Here is a 25136-nt window from a genome sequence, read left to right on the forward strand (position 1 = left end):
CTCCCCTTGACTGCACATTGCAAAGATGAGACAAATAAAAACAAATAAAAAAATAGGAAAAGGCAAGCGAAGCCAACAGCAAAGTCCGAAGGTTCCCCCCATTTCTCCCTCCCCCTCTTTCTTAACAAACTCCCCAGTTGTTGCTTCTGTGTGTGTGTGTGTGTGTGTGTGTGTGTGACAGGTTGTATTCGTTCTCTTGGGTCCTTGCAGCACACACATTAATGGGCACAGAAAAGAACCTCGGGCCTTGATTCTGGTCTGGTCCACTGCCTTGAGAGGCATTAAATGCCCCCCTTCTTTGTGAGGTTCTTCGTGAGTTCTAATCCTGCCTTAAGCATGAAAGCCGGCCCAGCCCCTCCCCCTCTCAGCCCAACCCCTCTCGGAGGCCTCTTGTAGTGGGGAAAATAAGGGGGAAAGAGGAGTGGAGGTAGATCCACCAGCAGGCAAATAAATGCATAGAATGACTTGGATAAAGTCCAGACCGAAACAATTGATCCCAGCCACACATTCCAAGGTGGGCAGAGCATCTCCTGGTTCTGCGCCCAGGATGGTGGTCAGAGCTCAGTGCTGGGGGCTGAAAATTCCTCCCGGAAGGACATCTGGCCAGCAAGGGAGTCCTGCCTCCCGGACAGGCCTGGAAAAGAGACCCAGACCCGGAGGAGGAAGATTCCCACTCGCTCCCATTTGAGGAGGAGGAGGAGGAGGAGACCACGTCTGTAGCTCGGACAAGAGCAAACTTTGCAGGCAGGCCAGAACAATTGGCTACTGGTGAAGCTGTTCCATTCTTATTAAATGTGCTGTGGGCTAAGTCTAAACACGGGGTGGGGGTCAGTTCTAAGTAGGGTTTAAGCTCTAATGTTTTCAGAGACGGGGGGGGCTTCATTCACCCCAGAGGCAACGATCCGCCACTGAAATGCATCCACCAGGTAGAACATGTCCCCATAGCTCTGCTGGCCCCACTCCACCCAGTCTCGGGAGTCAGCCTGGGTTTTGAACACACACCAATGCAGTCAAAGCAATTTTAACACATTTTCCTTCTTTTTATTGCCAGTAGAGACAGACCAGGCCACTAACCGAGATTAACGTGGCTAGAAAGTTGCAGCACCACTTTAATCCTACCCAGTTAAGCCCCCCTCGCCCCTCCCCAGTCCTGCACTGGAGGATATGATCCACCTTGAACCCTCCCAACTCGGGGGCTGTCCAAGGGGCCCCCAGCCCTGTAAGCAGTTCTGGACAAGGAGCCGTCGTTTTGCCTCCTTCTCCTGGGCGGCCACAGTGGTCTGTGTGTGTGTGTCTGTGTGTGTGTGTCTGTGTGTGTGCGCACACGCACACACAATGAGAGGGCTGGAGAGCATCTGCTGGCAACCCAGGGGAGAAACCCCACTGCCCACCCGCGCCAGAGGAGAGGCCAGAGTGGTGCACTTGGCGGGGGTGTCCGGGGGCACCTAGGTTGATGGGGGAGAAGAGAATCAGCTCCAGCAAGGTGTCCCCCCCCATTGTTACAGGCCGTCCCCTTGATCCTCAGCCTCCCTTCTCAGCGCACCACCCTCTTCTTGGTCTCCGGCTTCTCCAGCTGGCTCTCAGCTTCTTCCAGCAGGCCGGTGAGGGTGCAGATCAGGTCCTCCATGGGGAGGGTCCCTGCCCTGTACTGTTCCAGGAGCGCCTGCCTTTCATCCTGAGGGACGTATTTGGAGAAGAGGAGGTCCAGAACGCAGACGTGCTGCCCCTTGAGGTCTCCCACCGTCACAGGGACCAGAGTGCTCCTCAGAGTCTTCTTAAGTTGCAGCTGCTGAGCCTGGGACGCACCGTCTTCTGTGGAACCAGGGCTGCTGCCTGCTGACCAGCCTCTGCCCAGCGTCTCTTTTCCCCCCTTGCCTGCTTGGATGATCTCCGTCACCACCGACTCCATCCGATCAAGGGTGAGATCACCCACATGGTAGAGCTGCAGCAGCTCCTTCAGTTTCTCCTCAGAAATTGACCGAGAGTGCAGCAGGTCCCACAAGGAGGCTCCTGTTCCATGGAACTCGGCAACTGGGAAATTTAACCATCGAGACATTAAATCACACTGTGAATCAAATGGGATTTCTGCCAAAGACTCCGCAGAGGCTGTGGGAAGGGAAAGGGATCCCTGTGAAGACTCAAGGAAGACAGTGGGCCCATCACTCGAGGTCTGCGTTTGTGTAACTGCAGTAGACATGACCGGGGCGACTCCAGGGACACCGCCGGCCACTTCTTGAGATTCCATGAGACTCATTTCCTTACTGACCTTAGAGACACACCTGAAAAAGAAAGGATCCCAGACAGACGTTTTCTGCTCCTGGATATCACGGACAACATCACTGACATTCTCCAACTCCAACATGTACTGGAAAAGGTCATAGTGAGAAGGACGTTGATTTCCTGATTTCAATTCCTTGGTCTTATTGACGATGGCGGAGACCACGGTCTCCATCTGGTCAATGGTGAGGATGCCCGATTGGTACAATTGTAGAAGCTCTTTCCTTTTCTCCTCAGGGATGTACTTGGAATGAAGCACCTCCCACACCGACACTTTACGCCCGTGAAACGCCATAGCGGTGACCTCCACCACCCGGCTGCTGCCAACAGTTCTCCGCTTGGGAGCATCCTCTTCTCTCTAGCGCTCTCGGCAGAGGCAGCCATCGGGAGAGACCTTCTGGAGCAGATCGAGGTTGCTGCCTTGTGGCCCTGAAGGAGCTCACAAAGATCCTCGCCGATCGGCGAGGATCTTTGTGAGCTCCTTCAGGGAAAGGCTGCCCCTCCTGTATCTGCTCAGAAGGTCTTCCCGTTGGTGCTCTGCGAGGCGCTCCGAGAACAGGATGTCCCAAGCGGAGAACTGTTGGCCAGCAGAGGGTGGTGGGAGGAGCTGAGAGCGCAGAGTGCTTTCCCAATTTGCCGGGTGTAAAGAGGAATCCTGCAGAGCCTGATGATCTGCCGTCGCCTCTGGATCAGGACACCTCATCTTCACATTGAGCTTCCTGCCAGTGGCTTCCTTTTTGGCCACCAGGTTGTGGAGGATGCTACTCAGCCGCTCCGTTGACAGCAGCCCACTTTTGTACAAATCCAGTAACTCTGTCCTCTTCTCCTCAGAAATGTTGTTTGAGAAGAGCAGGTCCCACAGAGTGACCGTCTGCCCGTGAGAGTTGCCTGCAGGCATGTCCATAGTCGTGGACTTGAGGGTCTTCATCCAGGGCTCTCCAAGGCTTGGCTGATCGGTAGCAGCATCCGCTGTCATGGTTGGTTGGTTGGGAGCTTCTTTGCCATCGATGGGTCTGGCGCTTTTTTCCTCTGCCTCGGTGGCGATGGCGATGAGGACTTGGGTGAGGCACTCAAGTGTCATGGTGCCTGCTTTGTGCTGCCTCAGCAAGTCCTGCCTCTTGGATGGAAGGATGTATCTGGAGAAGAGGAGGTCCCACACCGAAACCTCCTGGTCCCGGAACAGCCCCATGTGACTGTTGGTCCTGGCCGCCTGCAAAGCCTTCCTGGTGTTGTCGTTGAGGTAAGATGAGAAGCAACCCTTGTCCATGATGTGGAGCAGCAGCAAACCAGTCTCGGGATCGGGCAGGCAGCGCTGCACAAGCTGAAGGTAAGTGAGGTTTTCATGTGTGTTTGGGTCAAAGAAGCCCTTGGTGTCATCTGTGGGATCAGAGAGGATCCGGTTCATTTCCTCATCAAAGTAGCCCCGCTTGTAAGCTACTTCCACAGGGAGGCGGTGACTGTGCACAGGATTGATGATGCCCCCCGTGGCAATCTGGGCTTCCAGCAGGCGGATGCCGTGGTCTTTGACTATGAGGCCTTTCTTCATGGCTTGGAAGAGGGAGAGCATGTTCCCCGTATAGGGGTCCTTATAGCCCGTCACAGCCCTCTCTGCAGAGAGAAGCTTCTCCCGCAGCTCGGCCCCCACCAGTTCAGCGGACACAGCTTCATTGACGGAGAGTCTCTCACTGCTCAAGGGGTTAATGATGAAGCCCGTGGCCGCCTGTGCCTCCAGCAACACCAGGGCCGTGCCTGGCCTCAGAATGCCTTTCCACATGGCCTGGTAGATGGTAATCTTCTCTGACTCGGAAGGGTTTGTCCTGGACGGCACCAGCACTCCGGCAATGCAGCTGTTGCCTTCCAGGTACTTCTTCACTGAATCTATTTCTGTGACCTCTTCCACTGTCTTGGTGCCTTGCGCAAGCTCGGAGAGTGTGGCTTGGTTGATGATGTGGGAGTCAAACAGTTCTGAGGCCGACACCTGCTTCCTGAGCCCCGAGAACTTCAGCTGGTTTCCCTTCTCTTCCATCTCTTCAATCAGGGTGGTGAGAATTTGGGCCAGCTCGCTTGGGGCCACAGACCTCTCTTGGTACTTGTGCAGCAGCTCCTGGCGCTTGGCCGCAGTCACGTACTTGGAGAAGAGGATCTCCCACGCGGATCGCCTGGAGCCTTGAAACTCACCCACTGGCACGTCTATGGTCACCTGGCGCAAGGTGTGTTCCAGTTCATTGTGCTGGGAGGGAAGAGTGGCTTCCTCTTCTGGGGAAGAAGCCCAGTCCTTGGCATGAAGAGAGGTCAGGGTAGTGATCATTTCCTGAATGTTCAAGGATCCCAATCGGTATTTCATCAGCAGCTCCTCTCTTTGGCTTTCTGGAATGCTTTGGGAAAAGAGGAGTTCCCAGACAGAGCTCCTCTGTCCTTGGAACTCGCCCACTTGCAATGTCACGGTCTGGTTACGCAAGGGATCCTCCCAAGAGGCAGAAGATGAGGGAGTGTGGGACTGTTCACTCTTCTTCATTTCCTCTGTCTTATTGACGATGGCGGAGACCACTGTCTCCATCTGGTCAATGGTGAGGATGCCCGATTGGTACAATTGTAGAAGCTCTTTCCTTTTCTCCTCAGGGATGTACTTGGAATGAAGCACCTCCCACACCGACACTTTACGCCCGTGAAACGCCATAGCGGTGACCTCCACCACCCGGGACTTCAGAGCCTCCTCTTTCCCCAGGTCAGCAGCATCCTCTTCCCCCTCTTCTTTGGCCTCTTCGGCCTCGGTACTGGAGCTTGGTGTGTGTAAGTCTGGGGGAAGATGAGGTTTGCTGCTTGTGGCCCTGGGAAGGTGGTCGGCGAGGATCTTTGTGAGCTCCTTCAGGGAAAGGCTGCCCCTCCTGTATCTGCTCAGAAGGTCTTCCCGTTGGTGCTCTGCGAGGCGCTCCGAGAACAGGATGTCCCAAGCGGAGAACTGTTGGCCAGCAGAGGGTGGTGGGAGGAGCTGAGAGCGCAGAGTGCTTTCCCAATTTGCCGGGTGTAAAGAGGAATCCTGCAGAGCCTGATGATCTGCCGTCGCCTCTGGATCAGGACACCTCATCTTCACATTGAGCTTCCTGCCAGTGGCTTCCTTTTTGGCCACCAGGTTGTGGAGGATGCTACTCAGCCGCTCCGTTGACAGCAGCCCACTTTTGTACAAATCCAGTAACTCTGTCCTCTTCTCCTCAGAAATGTTGTTTGAGAAGAGCAGGTCCCACAGAGTGACCGTCTGCCCGTGAGAGTTGCCTGCAGGCATGTCCATAGTCGTGGACTTGAGGGTCTTCATCCAGGGCTCTCCAAGGCTTGGCTGATCAGTAGCAGCATCCGCTGTCATGGTTGGTTGGTTGGGAGCTTCTTTGCCATCGATGGGTCTGGCGCTTTTTTCCTCTGCCTCGGTGGCGATGGCGATGAGGACTTGGGTGAGGCACTCAAGTGTCATGGTGCCTGCTTTGTGCTGCCTCAGCAAGTCCTGCCTCTTGGATGGAAGGATGTATCTGGAGAAGAGGAGGTCCCACACCGAAACCTCCTGGTCCCGGAACAGCCCCATGTGAATGTTGGTCCTGGCCGCCTGCAAAGCCTTCCTGGTGTTGTCGTTGAGGTAAGATGAGAAGCAACCCTTGTCCATGATGTGGAGCAGCAGCAAACCATTCTCGGGATCGGGCAGGCAGCGCTGCACAAGCTGAAGGTAAGTGAGGTTTTCATGTGTGTTTGGGTCAAAGAAGCCCTTGGTGTCATCTGTGGGATCAGAGAGGATCCGGTTCATTTCCTCATCAAAGTAGCCCCGCTTGTAAGCTACTTCCACAGGGAGGCGGTGACTGTGCACAGGATCGATGATGCCCCCCGTGGCAATCTGGGCTTCCAGCAGGCGGATGCCGTGGTCTTTGACTATGAGGCCTTTCTTCATGGCTTGGAAGAGGGAGAGCATGTTCCCCGTATAGGGGTCCTTATAGCCCGTCACAGCCCTCTCTGCAGAGAGAAGCTTCTCCTGCAGCTCGGCCCCCACCAGTTCAGCGGACACAGCTTCATCGACGGAGAGTCTCTCACTGCTCAAGGGGTTAATGATGAAGCCCGTGGCCGCCTGTGCCTCCAGCAACACCAGGGCCGTGCCTGGCCTCAGAATGCCTTTCCACATGGCCTGGTAGATGGTCATCTTCTCTGACTCGGAAGGGTTTGTCCTGGATGGCACCAGCACTCCGGCAATGCAGCTGTTGCCTTCCAGGTACTTCTTCACTGAATCTATTTCTGTGACCTCTTCCACTGTCTTGGTGCCTTGCGCAAGCTCGGAGAGTGTGGCTTGGTTGATGATGTGGGAGTCAAACAGTTCTGAGGCCGACACCTGCTTCCTGAGCCCCGAGAACTTCAGCTGGTTTCCCTTCTCTTCCATCTCTTCAATCAGGGTGGTGAGAATTTGGGCCAGCTCGCTTGGGGCCACAGACCTCTCTTGGTACTTGTGCAGCAGCTCCTGGCGCTTGGCCGCAGTCACGTACTTGGAGAAGAGGAGCTCCCACGCGGATCGCCTGGAGCCTTGAAACTCACCCACTGGCACGTCTATGGTCACCTGGCGCAAGGTGTGTTCCAGTTCATTGTGCTGGGAGGGAAGAGTGGCTTCCTCTTCTGGGGAAGAAGCCCAGTCCTTGGCATGAAGAGAGGTCAGGGTAGTGATCATTTCCTGAATGTTCAAGGATCCCAATCGGTATTTCATCAGCAGCTCCTCTCTTTGGCTTTCTGGAATGCTTTGGGAAAAGAGGAGTTCCCAGACAGAGCTCCTCTGTCCTTGGAACTCGCCCACTTGCAAGGTCACGGTCTGGTTACGCAAGGGATCCTCCCAAGAGCCAGAAGACGAGGGAGTGTGGGACGGTTCTCTCTTCTTCATTTCCTCTGTCTTATTGACGATGGCGGAGACCACGGTCTCCATCTGGTCAATGGTGAGGATGCCCGATTGGTACAATTGTAGAAGCTCTTTCCTTTTCTCCTCAGGGATGTACTTGGAATGAAGCACCTCCCACACCGACACTTTACGCCCGTGAAACGCCATAGCGGTGACCTCCACCACCCGGGACTTCAGAGCCTCCTCTTTCCCCAGGTCAGCAGCATCCTCTTCCCCCTCTTCTTTGGCCTCTTCGGCCTCGGTACTGGAGCTTGGTGTGTGTAAGTCTGGGGGAAGATGAGGTTTGCTGCTTGTGGCCCTGGGAAGGTGGTCGGCGAGGATCTTTGTGAGCTCCTTCAGGGAAAGGCTGCCCCTCCTGTATCTGCTCAGAAGGTCTTCCCGTTGGTGCTCTGCGAGGCGCTCCGAGAACAGGATGTCCCAAGCGGAGAACTGTTGGCCAGCAGAGGGTGGTGGGAGGAGCTGAGAGCGCAGAGTGCTTTCCCAATTTGCCGGGTGTAAAGAGGAATCCTGCAGAGCCTGATGATCTGCCGTCGCCTCTGGATCAGGACACCTCATCTTCACATTGAGCTTCCTGCCAGTGGCTTCCTTTTTGGCCACCAGGTTGTGGAGGATGCTACTCAGCCGCTCCGTTGACAGCAGCCCACTTTTGTACAAATCCAGTAACTCTGTCGTCTTCTCCTCAGAAATGTTGTTTGAGAAGAGCAGGTCCCACAGAGTGACCGTCTGCCCGTGAGAGTTGCCTGCAGGCATGTCCATAGTCGTGGACTTGAGGGTCTTCATCCAGGGCTCTCCAAGGCTTGGCTGATCAGTAGCAGCATCCGCTGTCATGGTTGGTTGGTTGGGAGCTTCTTTGCCATCGATGGGTCTGGCGCTTTTTTCCTCTGCCTCGGTGGCGATGGCGATGAGGACTTGGGTGAGGCACTCAAGTGTCATGGTGCCTGCTTTGTGCTGCCTCAGCAAGTCCTGCCTCTTGGATGGAAGGATGTATCTGGAGAAGAGGAGGTCCCACACCGAAACCTCCTGGTCCCGGAACAGCCCCATGTGAATGTTGGTCCTGGCCGCCTGCAAAGCCTTCCTGGTGTTGTCGCTGAGGTAAGATGAGAAGCAACCCTTGTCCATGATGTGGAGCAGCAGCAAACCAGTCTCGGGATCGGGCAGGCAGCGCTGCACAAGCTGAAGGTAAGTGAGGTTTTCATGTGTGTTTGGGTCAAAGAAGCCCTTGGTGTCATCTGTGGGATCAGAGAGGATCCGGTTCATTTCCTCATCAAAGTAGCCCCGCTTGTAAGCTACTTCCACAGGGAGGCGGTGACTGTGCACAGGATCGATGATGCCCCCCGTGGCAATCTGGGCTTCCAGCAGGCGGATGCCGTGGTCTTTGACTATGAGGCCTTTCTTCATGGCTTGGAAGAGGGAGAGCATGTTCCCCGTATAGGGGTCCTTATAGCCCGTCACAGCCCTCTCTGCAGAGAGAAGCTTCTCCCGCAGCTCGGCCCCCACCAGTTCAGCGGACACAGCTTCATCGACGGAGAGTCTCTCACTGCTCAAGGGGTTAATGATGAAGCCCGTGGCCGCCTGTGCCTCCAGCAACACCAGGGCCGTGCCTGGCCTCAGAATGCCTTTCCACATGGCCTGGTAGATGGTCATCTTCTCTGACTCGGAAGGGTTTGTCCTGGACGGCACCAGCACTCCGGCAATGCAGCTGTTGCCTTCCAGGTACTTCTTCACTGAATCTATTTCTGTGACCTCTTCCACTGTCTTGGTGCCTTGCGCAAGCTCGGAGAGTGTGGCTTGGTTGATGATGTGGGAGTCAAACAGTTCTGAGGCCGACACCTGCTTCCTGAGCCCCGAGAACTTCAGCTGGTTTCCCTTCTCTTCCATCTCTTCAATCAGGGTGGTGAGAATTTGGGCCAGCTCGCTTGGGGCCACAGACCTCTCTTGGTACTTGTGCAGCAGCTCCTGGCGCTTGGCCGCAGTCACGTACTTGGAGAAGAGGAGCTCCCACGCGGATCGCCTGGAGCCTTGAAACTCACCCACTGGCACGTCTATGGTCACCTGGCGCAAGGTGTGTTCCAGTTCATTGTGCTGGGAGGGAAGAGTGGCTTCCTCTTCTGGGGAAGAAGCCCAGTCCTTGGCATGAAGAGAGGTCAGGGTAGTGATCATTTCCTGAATGTTCAAGGATCCCAATCGGTATTTCATCAGCAGCTCCTCTCTTTGGCTTTCTGGAATGCTTTGGGAAAAGAGGAGTTCCCAGACAGAGCTCCTCTGTCCTTGGAACTCGCCCACTTGCAAGGTCACGGTCTGGTTACGCAAGGGATCCTCCCAAGAGGCAGAAGATGAGGGAGTGTGGGACTGTTCACTCTTCTTCATTTCCTCTGTCTTATTGACGATGGCGGAGACCACTGTCTCCATCTGGTCAATGGTGAGGATGCCCGATTGGTACAATTGTAGAAGCTCTTTCCTTTTCTCCTCAGGGATGTACTTGGAATGAAGCACCTCCCACACCGACACTTTACGCCCGTGAAACGCCATAGCGGTGACCTCCACCACCCGGGACTTCAGAGCCTCCTCTTTCCCCAGGTCAGCAGCATCCTCTTCCCCCTCTTCTTTGGCCTCTTCGGCCTCGGTACTGGAGCTTGGTGTGTGTAAGTCTGGGGGAAGATGAGGTTTGCTGCTTGTGGCCCTGGGAAGGTGGTCGGCGAGGATCTTTGTGAGCTCCTTCAGGGAAAGGCTGCCCCTCCTGTATCTGCTCAGAAGGTCTTCCCGTTGGTGCTCTGCGAGGCGCTCCGAGAACAGGATGTCCCAAGCGGAGAACTGTTGGCCAGCAGAGGGTGGTGGGAGGAGCTGAGAGCGCAGAGTGCTTTCCCAATTTGCCGGGTGTAAAGAGGAATCCTGCAGAGCCTGATGATCTGCCGTCGCCTCTGGATCAGGACACCTCATCTTCACATTGAGCTTCCTGCCAGTGGCTTCCTTTTTGGCCACCAGGTTGTGGAGGATGCTACTCAGCCGCTCCGTTGACAGCAGCCCACTTTTGTACAAATCCAGTAACTCTGTCCTCTTCTCCTCAGAAATGTTGTTTGAGAAGAGCAGGTCCCACAGAGTGACCGTCTGCCCGTGAGAGTTGCCTGCAGGCATGTCCATAGTCGTGGACTTGAGGGTCTTCATCCAGGGCTCTCCAAGGCTTGGCTGATCAGTAGCAGCATCCGCTGTCATGGTTGGTTGGTTGGGAGCTTCTTTGCCATCGATGGGTCTGGCGCTTTTTTCCTCTGCCTCGGTGGCGATGGCGATGAGGACTTGGGTGAGGCACTCAAGTGTCATGGTGCCTGCTTTGTGCTGCCTCAGCAAGTCCTGCCTCTTGGATGGAAGGATGTATCTGGAGAAGAGGAGGTCCCACACCGAAACCTCCTGGTCCCGGAACAGCCCCATGTGAATGTTGGTCCTGGCCGCCTGCAAAGCCTTCCTGGTGTTGTCGCTGAGGTAAGATGAGAAGCAACCCTTGTCCATGATGTGGAGCAGCAGCAAACCAGTCTCGGGATCGGGCAGGCAGCGCTGCACAAGCTGAAGGTAAGTGAGGTTTTCATGTGTGTTTGGGTCAAAGAAGCCCTTGGTGTCATCTGTGGGATCAGAGAGGATCCGGTTCATTTCCTCATCAAAGTAGCCCCGCTTGTAAGCTACTTCCACAGGGAGGCGGTGACTGTGCACAGGATCGATGATGCCCCCCGTGGCAATCTGGGCTTCCAGCAGGCGGATGCCGTGGTCTTTGACTATGAGGCCTTTCTTCATGGCTTGGAAGAGGGAGAGCATGTTCCCCGTATAGGGGTCCTTATAGCCCGTCACAGCCCTCTCTGCAGAGAGAAGCTTCTCCCGCAGCTCGGCCCCCACCAGTTCAGCGGACACAGCTTCATCGACGGAGAGTCTCTCACTGCTCAAGGGGTTAATGATGAAGCCCGTGGCCGCCTGTGCCTCCAGCAACACCAGGGCCGTGCCTGGCCTCAGAATGCCTTTCCACATGGCCTGGTAGATGGTCATCTTCTCTGACTCGGAAGGGTTTGTCCTGGACGGCACCAGCACTCCGGCAATGCAGCTGTTGCCTTCCAGGTACTTCTTCACTGAATCTATTTCTGTGACCTCTTCCACTGTCTTGGTGCCTTGCGCAAGCTCGGAGAGTGTGGCTTGGTTGATGATGTGGGAGTCAAACAGTTCTGAGGCCGACACCTGCTTCCTGAGCCCCGAGAACTTCAGCTGGTTTCCCTTCTCTTCCATCTCTTCAATCAGGGTGGTGAGAATTTGGGCCAGCTCGCTTGGGGCCACAGACCTCTCTTGGTACTTGTGCAGCAGCTCCTGGCGCTTGGCCGCAGTCACGTACTTGGAGAAGAGGAGCTCCCACGCGGATCGCCTGGAGCCTTGAAACTCACCCACTGGCACGTCTATGGTCACCTGGCGCAAGGTGTGTTCCAGTTCATTGTGCTGGGAGGGAAGAGTGGCTTCCTCTTCTGGGGAAGAAGCCCAGTCCTTGGCATGAAGAGAGGTCAGGGTAGTGATCATTTCCTGAATGTTCAAGGATCCCAATCGGTATTTCATCAGCAGCTCCTCTCTTTGGCTTTCTGGAATGCTTTGGGAAAAGAGGAGTTCCCAGACAGAGCTCCTCTGTCCTTGGAACTCGCCCACTTGCAAGGTCACGGTCTGGTTACGCAAGGGATCCTCCCAAGAGCCAGAAGACGAGGGAGTGTGGGACGGTTCTCTCTTCTTCATTTCCTCTGTCTTATTGACGATGGCGGAGACCACGGTCTCCATCTGGTCAATGGTGAGGATGCCCGATTGGTACAATTGTAGAAGCTCATTCCTTTTCTCCTCAGGGATGTACTTGGAATGAAGCACCTCCCACACCGACACTTTACGCCCGTGAAACGCCATAGCGGTGACCTCCACCACCCGGGACTTCAGAGCCTCCTCTTTCCCCAGGTCAGCAGCATCCTCTTCCCCCTCTTCTTTGGCCTCTTCGGCCTCGGTACTGGACCTTGGTGTGTGTAAGTCTGGGGGAAGATGAGGTTTGCTGCTTGTGGCCCTGGGAAGGTGGTCGGCGAGGATCTTTGTGAGCTCCTTCAGGGAAAGGCTGCCCCTCCTGTATCTGCTCAGAAGGTCTTCCCGTTGGTGCTCTGCGAGGCGCTCCGAGAACAGGATGTCCCAAGCGGAGAACTGTTGGCCAGCAGAGGGTGGTGGGAGGAGCTGAGAGCGCAGAGTGCTTTCCCAATTTGCCGGGTGTAAAGAGGAATCCTGCAGAGCCTGATGATCTGCCGTCGCCTCTGGATCAGGACACCTCATCTTCACATTGAGCTTCCTGCCAGTGGCTTCCTTTTTGGCCACCAGGTTGTGGAGGATGCTACTCAGCCGCTCCGCTGACAGCAGCCCACTTTTGTACAAATCCAGTAACTCTGTCCTCTTCTCCTCAGAAATGTTGTTTGAGAAGAGCAGGTCCCACAGAGTGACCGTCTGCCCGTGAGAGTTGCCTGCAGGCATGTCCATAGTCGTGGACTTGAGGGTCTTCATCCAGGGCTCTCCAAGGCTTGGCTGATCAGTAGCAGCATCCGCTGTCATGGTTGGTTGGTTGGGAGCTTCTTTGCCATCGATGGGTCTGGCGCTTTTTTCCTCTGCCTCGGTGGCGATGGCGATGAGGACTTGGGTGAGGCACTCAAGTGTCATGGTGCCTGCTTTGTGCTGCCTCAGCAAGTCCTGCCTCTTGGATGGAAGGATGTATCTGGAGAAGAGGAGGTCCCACACCGAAACCTCCTGGTCCCGGAACAGCCCCATGTGAATGTTGGTCCTGGCCGCCTGCAAAGCCTTCCTGGTGTTGTCGTTGAGGTAAGATGAGAAGCAACCCTTGTCCATGATGTGGAGCAGCAGCAAACCATTCTCGGGATCGGGCAGGCAGCGCTGCACAAGCTGAAGGTAAGTGAGGTTTTCATGTGTGTTTGGGTCAAAGAAGCCCTTGGTGTCATCTGTGGGATCAGAGAGGATCCGGTTCATTTCCTCATCAAAGTAGCCCCGCTTGTAAGCTACTTCCACAGGGAGGCGGTGACTGTGCACAGGATCGATGATGCCCCCCGTGGCAATCTGGGCTTCCAGCAGGCGGATGCCGTGGTCTTTGACTATGAGGCCTTTCTTCATGGCCTGGAAGAGGGAAATATTTTTTCCTGTGTTGGGATCCGTGTAACCTGTTACAGCCTTTTCTGCACAATGTAGTTTTTTCTGTATTTCTTCCCCTACTACACCAGCTTCCACCGCCTTATTTACAAAGAGTCTCTCACTGCTCAAGGGGTTAATGATGAAGCCCGTGGCCGCCTGTGCCTCCAGCAGCCCCAGGGCCATGTCTGGCCTCAGAATGCCTTTCCACATGGCCTGGTAGATGGTCATCTTCTCTGACTCGGAAGGATTTGTCCTGGACGGCACCAGCACTCCTGCAATGCAGCTGTTGCCTTCCAGGTACCTCTTCACTGAGTCCATCTTGGCCACGTCCTGTACCATCTCTTTTCCTGCTTCCAAATTGTTCAGCGTTTCTTCATTAATGATGTCCGCCTTGTGTAGTTCAGTAGCTGTGACCTGTCGCCTTAGACCTTGGAACCATATGTCTTTTCTACAGCCTTCTGTCTCCTCTATTATCTCCTCTATTTGCCTAGTGATACTCTTCAGAACTTCCAGGCCCCCCTCTTTATATTTTTTAATCATGTCTTTCTGCTTTTCTTTTGCGATGTATTCTGAAGAAAGAACTTCCCAAAGGGAAACGGCATGGCCTCTGTATTTCCCAAGGCCTACTTTTATTTTGTAAGATGAGAGGACGTGCTTTGTGTTTTTATCCACAAAGATATATTCCCTCTTCCCCAATAATGGCAACAGGAAGGCTCTTGTCTCTGCATCTTCCGTGCACCTGGGCAGGAGCTGAGCGTAGGTCATCTTTTCTTGGGTGTTGGGATCTACAAAGCCTTTGGGAACAAGCCCCTCGTCAGAAAGCAGGAGGCAGGTTTCTTCATCCAAGTAGCCCCGCCTGCAGGCCACTTCCTTGGGGAGGCGGTGCCTGTGTATGGGGTCAATGATTCCACCCGTGGCCATCTGCACCTCCAGCAGCCGGAGGGCGTAGGCTTTCTCCACTAGACTTCTTTTCATGGCTTGGAAAAGGGAGAGTTTGTCTCCTGTGGAGGGGTCAGTGTATCCTGTAACGGCTTTCTCTGCAAGGAGGAGCGCCTGGTGAAACTCCTCCCCAATCAGCCCCAGAGAGATGGCCTGGTCAACTGAGAAGGGCTTCTTCTCTAGCAGGTCAGTGAGGAGCCCTGTGGCAGCCTGGGCCTCCAGCAGTAGCAGAGCATGTTCTGGGGAGAGAAGGCCCCTCTTCATGGCCTCATAGGCAAGCAGCTTCAGCCCTTGTCCAGCGACCAAGACACCTGTAATGCAGCCTGTCCCCTCCAGGTAGCGCTTCACGGTGTCCCTCTGGGCAAGTTGTTGCAGAGGAAGGGTCTTCTGGAGCAGTCTGTCCAACGTTGCCTTGTCAATGATTTCTGCATTGAAGAGCTCTGCAGCAGACACCTCCTGGCCCCTCGGCCCCTCCAGCTTGAGCTTCTGGGCTGCCCGCTCTGTTTCCTCCACAATGGCAGTGATGGTTTGGCAGAGCTGTGGCAAACTTAGCTTCTCACCCTTATACTGCCTGACCAGATCTTTCCTCTTCTGTTCGTGGATATATGGGGAGCTGAGGAGTCCCCACAGAGAGACTGCCTGGCCTTCGTATCGGCCGGCCTGCACCTGCATAGTCTGCGATCTCAAGAATTCTTTTGTTGCCTCATCAATGTAGAAGTACGTTTCTCCTCTCCAGACAATCCGCAGCATGTACAACCCAGTCTCCGAATCTTGGACGCAGCGCTCCAGAAGCTGAAGGTAAGTGAGGTTCTCATGGGTGTTGGGGTCAAAGAAGCCTTTGGTATCATCCGTGGGGTCCAGAAGGATGCAGTTCAGGTCTTCATCAAAGTAGCCTCGCTGGTACGCAACCTCCACGGGGATGCGGTGGCTGTGCACGGGGTCGATGATGCCCCCCGTGGCAATCTGCGCCTCCAGCAGGCGGATGCCGTGGCTCCTGACAATCAGCTCCTGATTCATGGCCTCGAAGAGCGAGATCTGCCCTTCGGTGTAAGGGTCTGTGTACCCAGTGACGGCTCTTTCGGCACTCAGCAGCTTCTCGTAAATTTCCTTCCCAACCAGCCCTGCTGCCACTGCATCATCCACAGAGAGCTTCTTGTTTCTTACCGGGTCAATGAGGTACCCGGTGGCCGCCTGGGCCTCCAGCAAGACCAGAGCTGCCCCAGGTCTCAGCAGGCCTCGCCTCATGGCTTGGTAGAGGCTCATTTTCTCGCGATCCGGTTCTAGGACGACCCCTGCAATGAAGTTGCACCCCTCCAGGAAGCGCTTGATGGAATCCGTCTCACTGACTTCCTGAACCGTTGTCTTCCCCTGCCGGAGTCCGTCCAGGGTGGTCATGTCTATGAGCTGGGACTGGAAGAGGTCGTTGGCGGACACCTTCTTCCTTAGGCCTTTGAAAGTGAACCTCTTGCCTTGCTGCTCTGTCTCCTCGATGACATTCTTGATGGACGATGCCATTTCTTGAAGGAGCTCTTCATGCGTGTCTTTGAACCTCAGCAGCAGCTCCCTCCGCTTGGTGTCCAGGATGTACTCCGAATGGAGCAAGTCCCAGAGAGAAACCTCTTGTCCTTTAAACCTCCCAGTGCCGATCGAGACGCAGAAAGACTTCAGCACTTCCACGGCCTGCTGGTCTCCATAAAGAGCTGCCTCTTCGGACAGTGGGAGAAGCCAGAGCCCAGAGTCGGGGTCCCGGAGGCACCTGTCCTTCAGCTGCTGATAGGTCAGGCTCTCCTGGGTATTTGGGTCAAAGAAGACCTGCATCTCCCTGCTGCTGTCCTGAGAAAGAGCCGCCTGCATCTCTTCATCAATCCAGCCATGCTTGAAGGCCGCTCGGAGGGGCAGGTGGTGGCAATGAACAGGGTCGATGATTCCTCCGGTGGCCAGCTGAGCCTGAAGCAGGGGGATGCCCACCAGGGCAGGGAGGAACTCCTTCCTCACAGCCTGGCAGACCGAGAGTGGCTTCCCCGAGTAGGGGTCAGGGAAGCCGGTCACCGCCCTCTCAGCCTGCAGCAGCTCTTCCATCAGCTCTTCCCCCACGATGCCATTTTTGATAGCATCCTCAACGGCAAACCTCCGGTTAGACACCGGGTCCACGATGGAGCCTGTGGCTGCCTGGGTGCTGAGCAGTTGTGCCGCCATCCCTGGCAGGAGGAGCCTTTCCCGCATAGCTTGGTAAATGCCCATTGTCTCTTGGGAGGACTGAACGAAAACGCCCGCAATGGCCCCCGTGCCCCGCAAGAAGGCCTCCACGCCCTCTATCTTGGACACTTCCCTGGGGGATCTCTTGCCCTGGGCCAGCTCAGCGAACGTCTTTTCTGAAAGGATGCCGGCATCCAGGAGCCAGACGGCTGGCACTGTCCCTCTCAGGCCTTGGAAAGTGACCTGCATCTTAGCTTTCATTTCTTGGTCCTTAATAAGCTGCTGGACAAGGCTGACCAGCTGGCGGAGGGAAACTGCTCCAGAGCTGTACTCCTCCAAAAGGTCCGACTTCTGCTCCTCAGTGAAGTAACCGGAACTCAGGAGGTCCCAGAGAGAAACACCCTTGTCCTCCACCAAGGCCTCCTTCAAGCGCTGCTGTGCCTGCTCTTCGGTGGAGCCAGCCGACACTGCTTGTGCCAGAGGCAAAAGGCGAATGCCCGAATGTGCCTCCTTCTGACATTGGTCCATCAACTGGCCATAGCTGACCCTCTTTTTCCTGTCCAGGGTGCTGAAAGCTTTGGAATCACTGCTGGAGTTGGAAAGAATCTTCTCAAACTCCTCATCCAGGTAGCCATTTTTCTGGGCAAATTCTATGGGGACGTAGTGGCCGCTGTGTGGCTCAACCACCCCACCAGTAGCCAGCTGGGCATCCATCAGCTGCATGGCTTTCCTGTCTGTCAAAAGGCCCTTCTTCATTGCTTGGAAGACGGAGATGATCGTGCCAGTGAAGGGGTCCCTGTAGCCCGTGAAGGCTTCTTCAGCCTGCTGTAGCACTTCATAAAGTTCAGGGCCAACCAGGCCTGCCTTCACAGCATCATCCAGGGGGAGTCTCTGGCTGCTCACAGGATCTACTAGGAGTCCAGTAGCTGCTTGAGCCTCCAGCAAGGGCAGGGCAACTCCGGGCACCACAATGTTCCTCCTCATGGCTTCATAGAGGCTCAGGCTCTCATTGGAGGGCTGCAGCAGGATTCCCCCGATGCTTCCCGTGCCACAGAGGTACCTTCGGACTGAGTCCAGGTGCAGCACGTCCTCTGGGCTCACCGCTTCATCTAGGATCTCCTCCAAGAGGGCCCGGTCAATGATGCCCCTCTCCAGCAGGTGGTAAGCGCTGACGTGCCCTCTGATTGCTGGGAACTGGATGTGAGCCCACCTCTTCATCTCCTCTTCCACAGACAGGTGGATCTGCTCCAGGGTGGCCTTCTGGAGTCTGTAGTGGTTGAAGACTTCCTTTCTCTTTCCCTCACTGAAGTACTCCGAGTTCAGCAGGTCCCACAAGGAGACTCTTTGTCCTTGGAAGCGCCCGTGTTTGACCAAGAGCCAGGAGCTCCTGAAAGCCTGCTTGGTGGCCTCGTCCAGGGGTTGCTGCGGCTTCTTGCTGTTGAGTGGCAGGAGGCAGAGGCCTGTGGTGGGCTCCACAATGCACTTCTCCTTTAACTGCAGGTAAGTTAGGTTCTCATGGGTGTTTGGGTCAAAGAAGCCCTTGGTGTCATCACTGGGATCTGAGAGGATCAGGCTCATTTTCTTGTCAAAATAACCCCGTTTGTAGGCCACTTCCACAGGGAGGCGGTGGCTGTTGACAGGATCGATGATGCCACCGGTGGCAATCTGGGCCTCCAGCAGCCGAATGGCATGTTCTGTGACGATGAGGTCTTTCTTCATGGCCTGGAAAAGGGAGATCTTCTTCCCAGTATAAGGATCCTTATAGCCAGTCACGGCTTTCTCAGCCCCCAGCAACTTGCTATATACATCTGGACCTATGAGGTTGCCACACAAGGCCTCGTCCACAGAATACCTCTCATTGGCCACAGGGTCAATGATGTGTCCTGTGGCCGCCTGAGCCTCCAGAAGGATGAGCGCCGTTCCTGGGCGGAGGAAGCCCTTCCTCTTGGCTTCGTAAATGCTCAGTCTCTCCTGGGAGTCGGGCAGGAGCAGACCACCGATGCTGCCCGTCCCTTCCAGGTACTTCTTCACTGTGGCCATGTTGACGACCTCTTTGACCAGGGTCTCTCCCTGCGATAATTTCTCAAACAAGTCTCTGTTGATGATTTCGGAGCTCAGGAGCTGGGCAGGCGTCACCTTTTCCCTCAGGCCTTCAAAGGTGACTTGGGAATTAGCAACTGATTGCTCCACCGTGAGATGGATTTGGTCAGCCAGCTGCTGAGCAGAGAGGGACCCGGAGGTCAGTTGCTGGGTGAGAGTTATTCTCTGCTCTCCCGTCAGGTATTCTGAGAAGAGGAGCTTCCAGAGGGACGTGGGCCTTCCCTTGAATCGACCAGACGCCACAGACACCGTGGTGTTTTTCAGGGCCAGCTTCGTTTTGTGATCAATGAAGGTCTGACTCCTCTGCTGATCTCCAGAAAGAGGCAGGAGGCAGAGCCCAGTATCTGGGTCAGAGACACCCCTCAAGAGCAGCTCCCCATAGGACAACTTCTCCTTGGAGTTGGGCTCAAAGAATCCGCAGGCCTCGTCCGTAGGCTTGCAGAGCAGCTTGTACGTCTCTTCATCTAAGTGGCCCCTCTGCAGGGCCGTCTTTGTAGGAAGCCGGTGATGGGTGTGTGGGTCAATGATGCCTCCAGTGGCAAGCTGGGCATCTAGCAGGAAAAGGCCTGGGTTCCTGGGCACCAGGTGTTTCTGCATGGCTTGAAACAGAGAGACGGTCTCCCCTGTGCAGGGGTCTTTGTATCCTGTGACTGCTTTCTCAGCGGAAGCCAGCCTCCCGAAGAGCTCCGGCCCAACAACCCCGGCCTGGACGGCCTCAGCCACGGTTAGTTTTGCATTCTTCACCGGGTCGATCAAATAGCCTGAGGCCACCTGAGCCTGCATCATCATTTCAGCCGCGCCGGGAGGGAGGAGGTGCTCTACTGATGCCTGGTAAAGGCTCTTGCGTTCATTCGTTGGCAGGATGGCTACTCCGGCGATGCAGGCGATCTCCGACGTGGATTGTTGCACCGAATCCATCTCTGCCACTTCCTGCGCAGTTATCTCCCCCTTCTGGAGGGCTTCAAACGTGGTGGAGTCAATGACTCCAGACTCCAGCAGCTCCCAGCTGCACACGGCCCCCCTCAGCCCAGGGAAGGAGATCTTGAGAGGCAGCCACAGCAGGCCCCTGGCTGGGTCGGCCACACAGTTTCTCATCAGGTCTGCGTAGGAGACCATCTGGTCGGTGTTGGGATCCCTGAAGCCCTTGGCCTCCTCCTGCCCTGGATCGGAGAGGGAGCTGCTCAAGTCCTTGTCCAAGTAGCCCCGCGCGTAGGCCTCTGGCAGAGGGACGTGACGGTCAGAAGCAGGCTCAATGACCCCTCCAGTGGCTAGCTGGGCTTCCAGGAGGCGCAGGCCCAGCTTCCTTCCAATCAGCTCTTTTTGGATAGCTTGGTAGAGGGAGATCTTCTCCCCTGTGTAGGGGTCAGGGAATCCCACCACTGCCCGCTCTGCACACAGCAGCTTCTCCTTCATTTCCAGCCCTGCCAGTCCCACCGCCAGGGCCTCAGCCACAGGGAGGAGCCGCTCGCCCTCTGGGTCAACGATGCCACCTGTGGCTGCCTGGGCTTCCAGCAGGGCCATGGCCACCTCCGGCTGGATCAGGTGGTCCCGGAGAGCCTGTGCCAGGCTCATGGTCGTGCCAGAAGCCTCCACAAAGACCCCCGAGATGCTTCTGATGTTGGCGGTCATTGGGCCAGTGGGCCGGGGCTCTTCCATTGCCGCTGCTGCTGCTGCTGCTGCTGAGTCTCCTGCAATGGTCGGTGAAGTTCTGCAGAGAGAAGAAAGAGAAGGAAAGTGAGGCTCTGGAACTGGGGGAGCAGCTGGAGACATAGAAGGGGGTCCAGGCTGATGGTTTTCAGGGTGCTTCTGTCTAAACGGATACGTTTCTTCTTCCTTGAGAATATCAACAGTAGAAAGCCAAGAAAGTAACTTGAGGTTTGCTGGTGATGAATATTGATGCTCACATCCACACATTTCAGGAAAAGAGGAGAAAGTCATAGTCACACCTACGCTTAGGTAATGCATGCTTGCACCGTCTGTTTCCTACGCATGTGCGTGACCATGATTTTCTCCTCTTTTCCTGAAACGTGTGGATGTGAGAAAGTGAGAAGCAACCGGGAGAAAGCAGAGCTACTCAGCACGTTTTTTGCATCTGTCTCTACACAAGGAGAACTACCAAATGAGTAGAAATGAGCCGACGTGGTCCCTATCTATAAAAATGGCCAAAAAAAACAGACCCAGGAAACTGATCAGCTTTATGTCAATACCCAGGATAATAAATACCAGATCTCCCACCACCTAGAGACAAATAACATAATAGCCAAACGCCAACATGGATTTGTCAGGAACCAAACCAACACCGTCTCATTCTTCAATTCCAAATTAATTGAGAAGAGCAATGCAATGGACTTAGTATCTCTGAATTTCAGCAAAGCTTTTGACAAGATTGACCACAATCTATTACTCCGCAAACTAGAGAAAAGTGGGATAGACAGCAACACTACCAGGGGGATTGGCAACTGGCTGACCAACCACACCCATCGAGTAGTCCTGAATAGGTTCATGTCCACATGGAAAGAAGTCAGTAGCAGGGTATCACAAGGGTCAGTCCTAGGCCCAGTACTTTTTAACATATTCATCAATGACCTAGATGAGGGTGTAGAAGGGGAGCTAATCAAATCTGCAGAGGACACCAAGCTGGCCGGAGTGGCCAACACCCCAGAGGATAAGCTCAGGATACAGAGGGATCTAGACAGACTAGTGCAATGGGCCCAAACAAACAAAACGAAGTTCAATGCAGAGAAAAGGAGGATCCTACACCTAGGTAAGAAAAACCCAAATCACACATACAAACTGGGCGAAAACAGACTCAACAGCAGTGAATGTGAGAGAATTATTAGAGTCTTAATGGAGAACAAACTAAACATGAGCCAACAATATGCAGCGGTGGCTTAAAAAGCCAACACACTCCAACACAAGGGAGGTGCTAATACCACTCTACAATGCCCTAGTTAGACCGTACCTAGAGTCCTGCATTCAGTTTTGGTCAGCACACTGCGAAAGAGGCATTGATGCTCTAGAGAAAGTGCAGACGAGAGCAACCAGAATGATAAAGGGACTAGAAACTAAACATACAAGGAAAGGTCGCAGGAGCTGGACATGGACAGTCTAGCAGAGAGGACATGAGAGCAGTCTTCCAAGACTTGAGGGGCTGCCACAGAGAGGGAGGGGCACACATTCTTTTCCAAAGCACCAGAGAGCCAGACAAGGAGCAACGGTTGGAAGCTGTCCAAGGAGAGACTCAACCTGGAAATAAGGAGGAACTTTCGGAGGGTGAGAGCGATCAACCAGTGGAACTGCCTGCCACCAGAGGTGGTGAAGGCTCCAACACTAGAAACTTTCAAGAAAAGACTGGACTATTATTGGACTAATGTGATTTAGGGTCTCCTGCACCAGCAGGGAGTTGGACTAGATGCCCTGCAAGGTCCTTTACAACAATAACAACAACAACAACAAAGGGAAAAAACAGTCCAACCTGTCAAAAACAGCATCACAAATAACATATTAGGAACACAAGTTTAGTGAAGAAAGTGGTAAAGGAACACCCAGGGTTGCCATCAGGAATTTTGGGGCCCCATACAGCCTAAGTGTCTGGGCCCCCCCTCCCTTCTTCCTTCCTTCCTTCCTTCCTTCTTTCCTTCCTTCCTTCCTTCCTTCCTCTTTCTTTCTTTCTCTTTCTTTTTTTCCTTTTTTCTCTTCTTTTTCTTTTCCACCCTCCCTCCTTCCTTCCTTCCTTCCTTCTCTTTTAAATTTTCAAACTGTCTTCTCCATATTCCTGGCTGAGGAATTCTGAAAGCTGCAGTCGACTGTCTTCAGCCATTGTCCAGCCCTGCGCTACGGACCCCTCCCTCCACCCCCTGAAGAGGCCGGGGCTTCTTTCCAAAGCCAATGGCTGTGATGCCAGAACCCCCTTCCCTGGGCATGGGAGCTGGGGGGGGCTCCACTGGTCTCCCTCGACAAGACCTTCAGCAACAAATCAGCCCTGCTGGGCAGGACGCTTAGCCCCGCCAAAGAAATGGGGGTTAAGGAAGACCCCCACTCCCCACCTTGCCCCAAACACTGGCACTCTGCATAACCCATGCGGGGGCTTTGGCTTCCCCTCTGCAGAACAGAAGCTGGGGACCCCTCCCTCCACATACACTGGATCCCTATGGCCCATCCGAGGGCTGGCAAAATAGGTGTGCCCCCCCACCTGCTTTTCTCTCTCTCTCTCTCTCTTTCTCTCTCTTTTTATCTCTCTTTCTCTCTCTCTCTCTCTTTCTTTTTCTCTTTTTCTCTCCCTTTCTCTCTCTTTCTCTTTTTCTCTCTTTCTCTCCCTCTCTTTTTCTTTTTGTCTCCCTTTCTCTCTCTCTTTCTCTTTATATCTTTCTCTCTTTTTTCTCTCTCCCAACCTCTCTCTTTCTCTCTTTCTATCTCTTTCTCTCCCTCCCTCTCTCTTTCACTTTCTCTATCTATTTCTCTCCCTCTCTCCCCTTCTCTCTTTCTTTCTCTTTCTCTCTTTCTCTTCCTCTTTTTATCTCTCTCTCTTTCTCTCTTTTTTCTTTTTCTCTCCCTTTCTCTCTTTTTCTCTCTCTTTCTCTCTCTCTCCTTTTCTCTTTCTTTTTCTCTTTTTCTCTCCCTTTCTCTCTCTTTCTTTTTTTTCTCTTTCTCTCCCTCTCTTTTTCTTTTTGTCTCCCTTTTTGTCTCTCTTTCTCTCCCCCTCTCTCTTTGTCTCTTTCTATCTCTTTCTCTCCCTCCCTCTCTCTTTCTCTCTCTTTCTCTCCCCCTCCCTATCCCTTTCTTTCTACCCCTTTCTCTCTCTCTCTCTCTTTCTCCCCCCCCTCTCTGAAGTGGGGAGGGCCGGGTTGGCACCAACGGAGCTCGAGACGGGGTGCAAAAGCAAACTACTCTGCCGGCCCAGGCCCGGATCGGAAGGAAGGAAGGAATTGTAAAAGGGGCGATCAAGAGAGGAATGGGTGAATGAATGGACAGAGGGTGGGAGGGAAGGAAGGAAGGAAAGAGGGAAGGGACAGGAACAGAGGAAGGGTGCAAAGGAAGCAAGGAAAGGTGTGAAAGGGGAGAGTAAGAGAGGAAGGAGTGAAAGAAGGGAGTGAGGGAGGAAAGAAGGGAGGAAGGAGAAGAAAAGCAAGAAATGGAGGGAGGGAAGGAAGGAAAGAAAGAAAGAAAGAAAGGGGGAAGGGACAGGAACAGAGGAAGGAAGCAAGGAAACTTATGAAAGGGGAGAGTAAGAGAGGAAGGACTGAAGGAAGGGAGGGAGGGAAGAAGGTAGGAAGGAGAAAGAAAAGAAGAAATAGAGGAAGGGAAGGTAAAAGAGAGAAAGAAAAAGAGCAAGAAAGAAAGCAAGAAAGAGAAAGAAAGAAAGAAAGAAGGAGAATGAAAGTGAAATAAAAAGAGAGAGGGGGAATGAAAGAAATGGAAGGAGGGAAGGAAGGAGAGAAAGCAAGAGAAAGCAAGAAAGCAAGAGAAAGAAAAAAGAATGAAAGAGCAAGAAAGAAAGAGAGAAAGAAGGAAGGATGGAAAGAAAGAAAGGAAAGGAAGAAAGAAAGAAAGAAAGGCAACTCCAAAGAAAGGCTCACTGAGCGGATGCATGTAAAGAGGGACCGGGATCTCCACTTGCCTCCCCCTCGCGCCTCGCTCTTCCCACCCGGCCACCGGCGTGCGCTTACCTGCTCCCAGTGCCAGCAGCAGGAAGGCGAGCGAGTAAGCCGGCACACGGCAAAAAGAAGCCATTGGCTCCGGGCGGCGGGCGGTGTTCACGGCCCCCCCCGAACTCCCGGCCCAGCACCTCCGGAGGCCGAAAGGCGCGGCTCTCTTGCCCTCGCAATCCTCAGGGGGGACACAAGGCCGGCGCTTCCCCAGCAGCGCGGCTTGGCTTCCGGAGGGCCGAGCCACCCCCGCGGCGACTCCTCCTTCCGCTGCTGCCATCGGGGCTCCCTGCCTGTCTGCCGGCCTCCCTGCCTTCTTTCCTCGCGGGGGTGGGATGAAGGTGCGGGCCGCGGTTGGAGAAGCTCCGCAGAGGCGGAGTTTGGCGAGGTGTCTCTGGTCCTTTCACTCGCCTTGGCGTGCTTTCCCCATCGCAATCGGGGTTGGAGAGTTTTTGGCGGGTGCCGCCCCCCCCCCATTTTTCAATTTGGCTGGGCCCCTGATGCCAATCCCAGTACTACCGGCCTATCGGTGGCCCTGGGAACACCTATCTACCCTAGACGAATTCCAATCACCAGGACCAGATGGATTACACCCTAAGGTAGTGAAGGACCTGGCAGACAAGATCTCAGAACCACTGAACTATCTCTTTCAAAGATCCTGGAGCACCGGGGAACTGCCGGAGGACTGGAAAAGAGCTGATGTAGTTCCCATCTTCAAGAAAGAGGGGGAAAAACAGATCCAGGAAACTACAGACCTACCAGGCTGACCTCAATACCAGGGAAGATTTTGGAAAAGATAATCAAGTAACAAATCAACAAACACCTGGAAACAAACAAAGTAATAACCAAAAGCCAACATGGGTTTGTCAAAAACAGATCATGCCAGA

The 25136-nt window shown here is 54.4% G+C and overlaps 1 protein-coding gene across 1 annotated transcript in view; it reads right to left on the reverse strand.

Annotated features, from left to right (window-relative positions):
• Positions 1 to 1019: 1019 nt before the first annotated feature.
• Positions 1020 to 25136, reverse strand: part of EPPK1 (epiplakin 1) — a 29832-nt gene continuing 5715 nt past the window's right edge. Inside the window, exon 2 of the mRNA XM_070748475.1 lies at positions 1020 to 20312. Coding sequence (XP_070604576.1) covers positions 2717 to 20260 — 17544 coding nt within the window. The 5' untranslated portion in view covers positions 20261 to 20312 and the 3' untranslated portion in view covers positions 1020 to 2716. The remainder of the gene's footprint in view (positions 20313 to 25136) is intronic.

This window comes from Erythrolamprus reginae, chromosome 3 (genome assembly GCF_031021105.1).
Source record: "Erythrolamprus reginae isolate rEryReg1 chromosome 3, rEryReg1.hap1, whole genome shotgun sequence".
Taxonomy (NCBI): domain Eukaryota; kingdom Metazoa; phylum Chordata; class Lepidosauria; order Squamata; family Dipsadidae; genus Erythrolamprus; species Erythrolamprus reginae.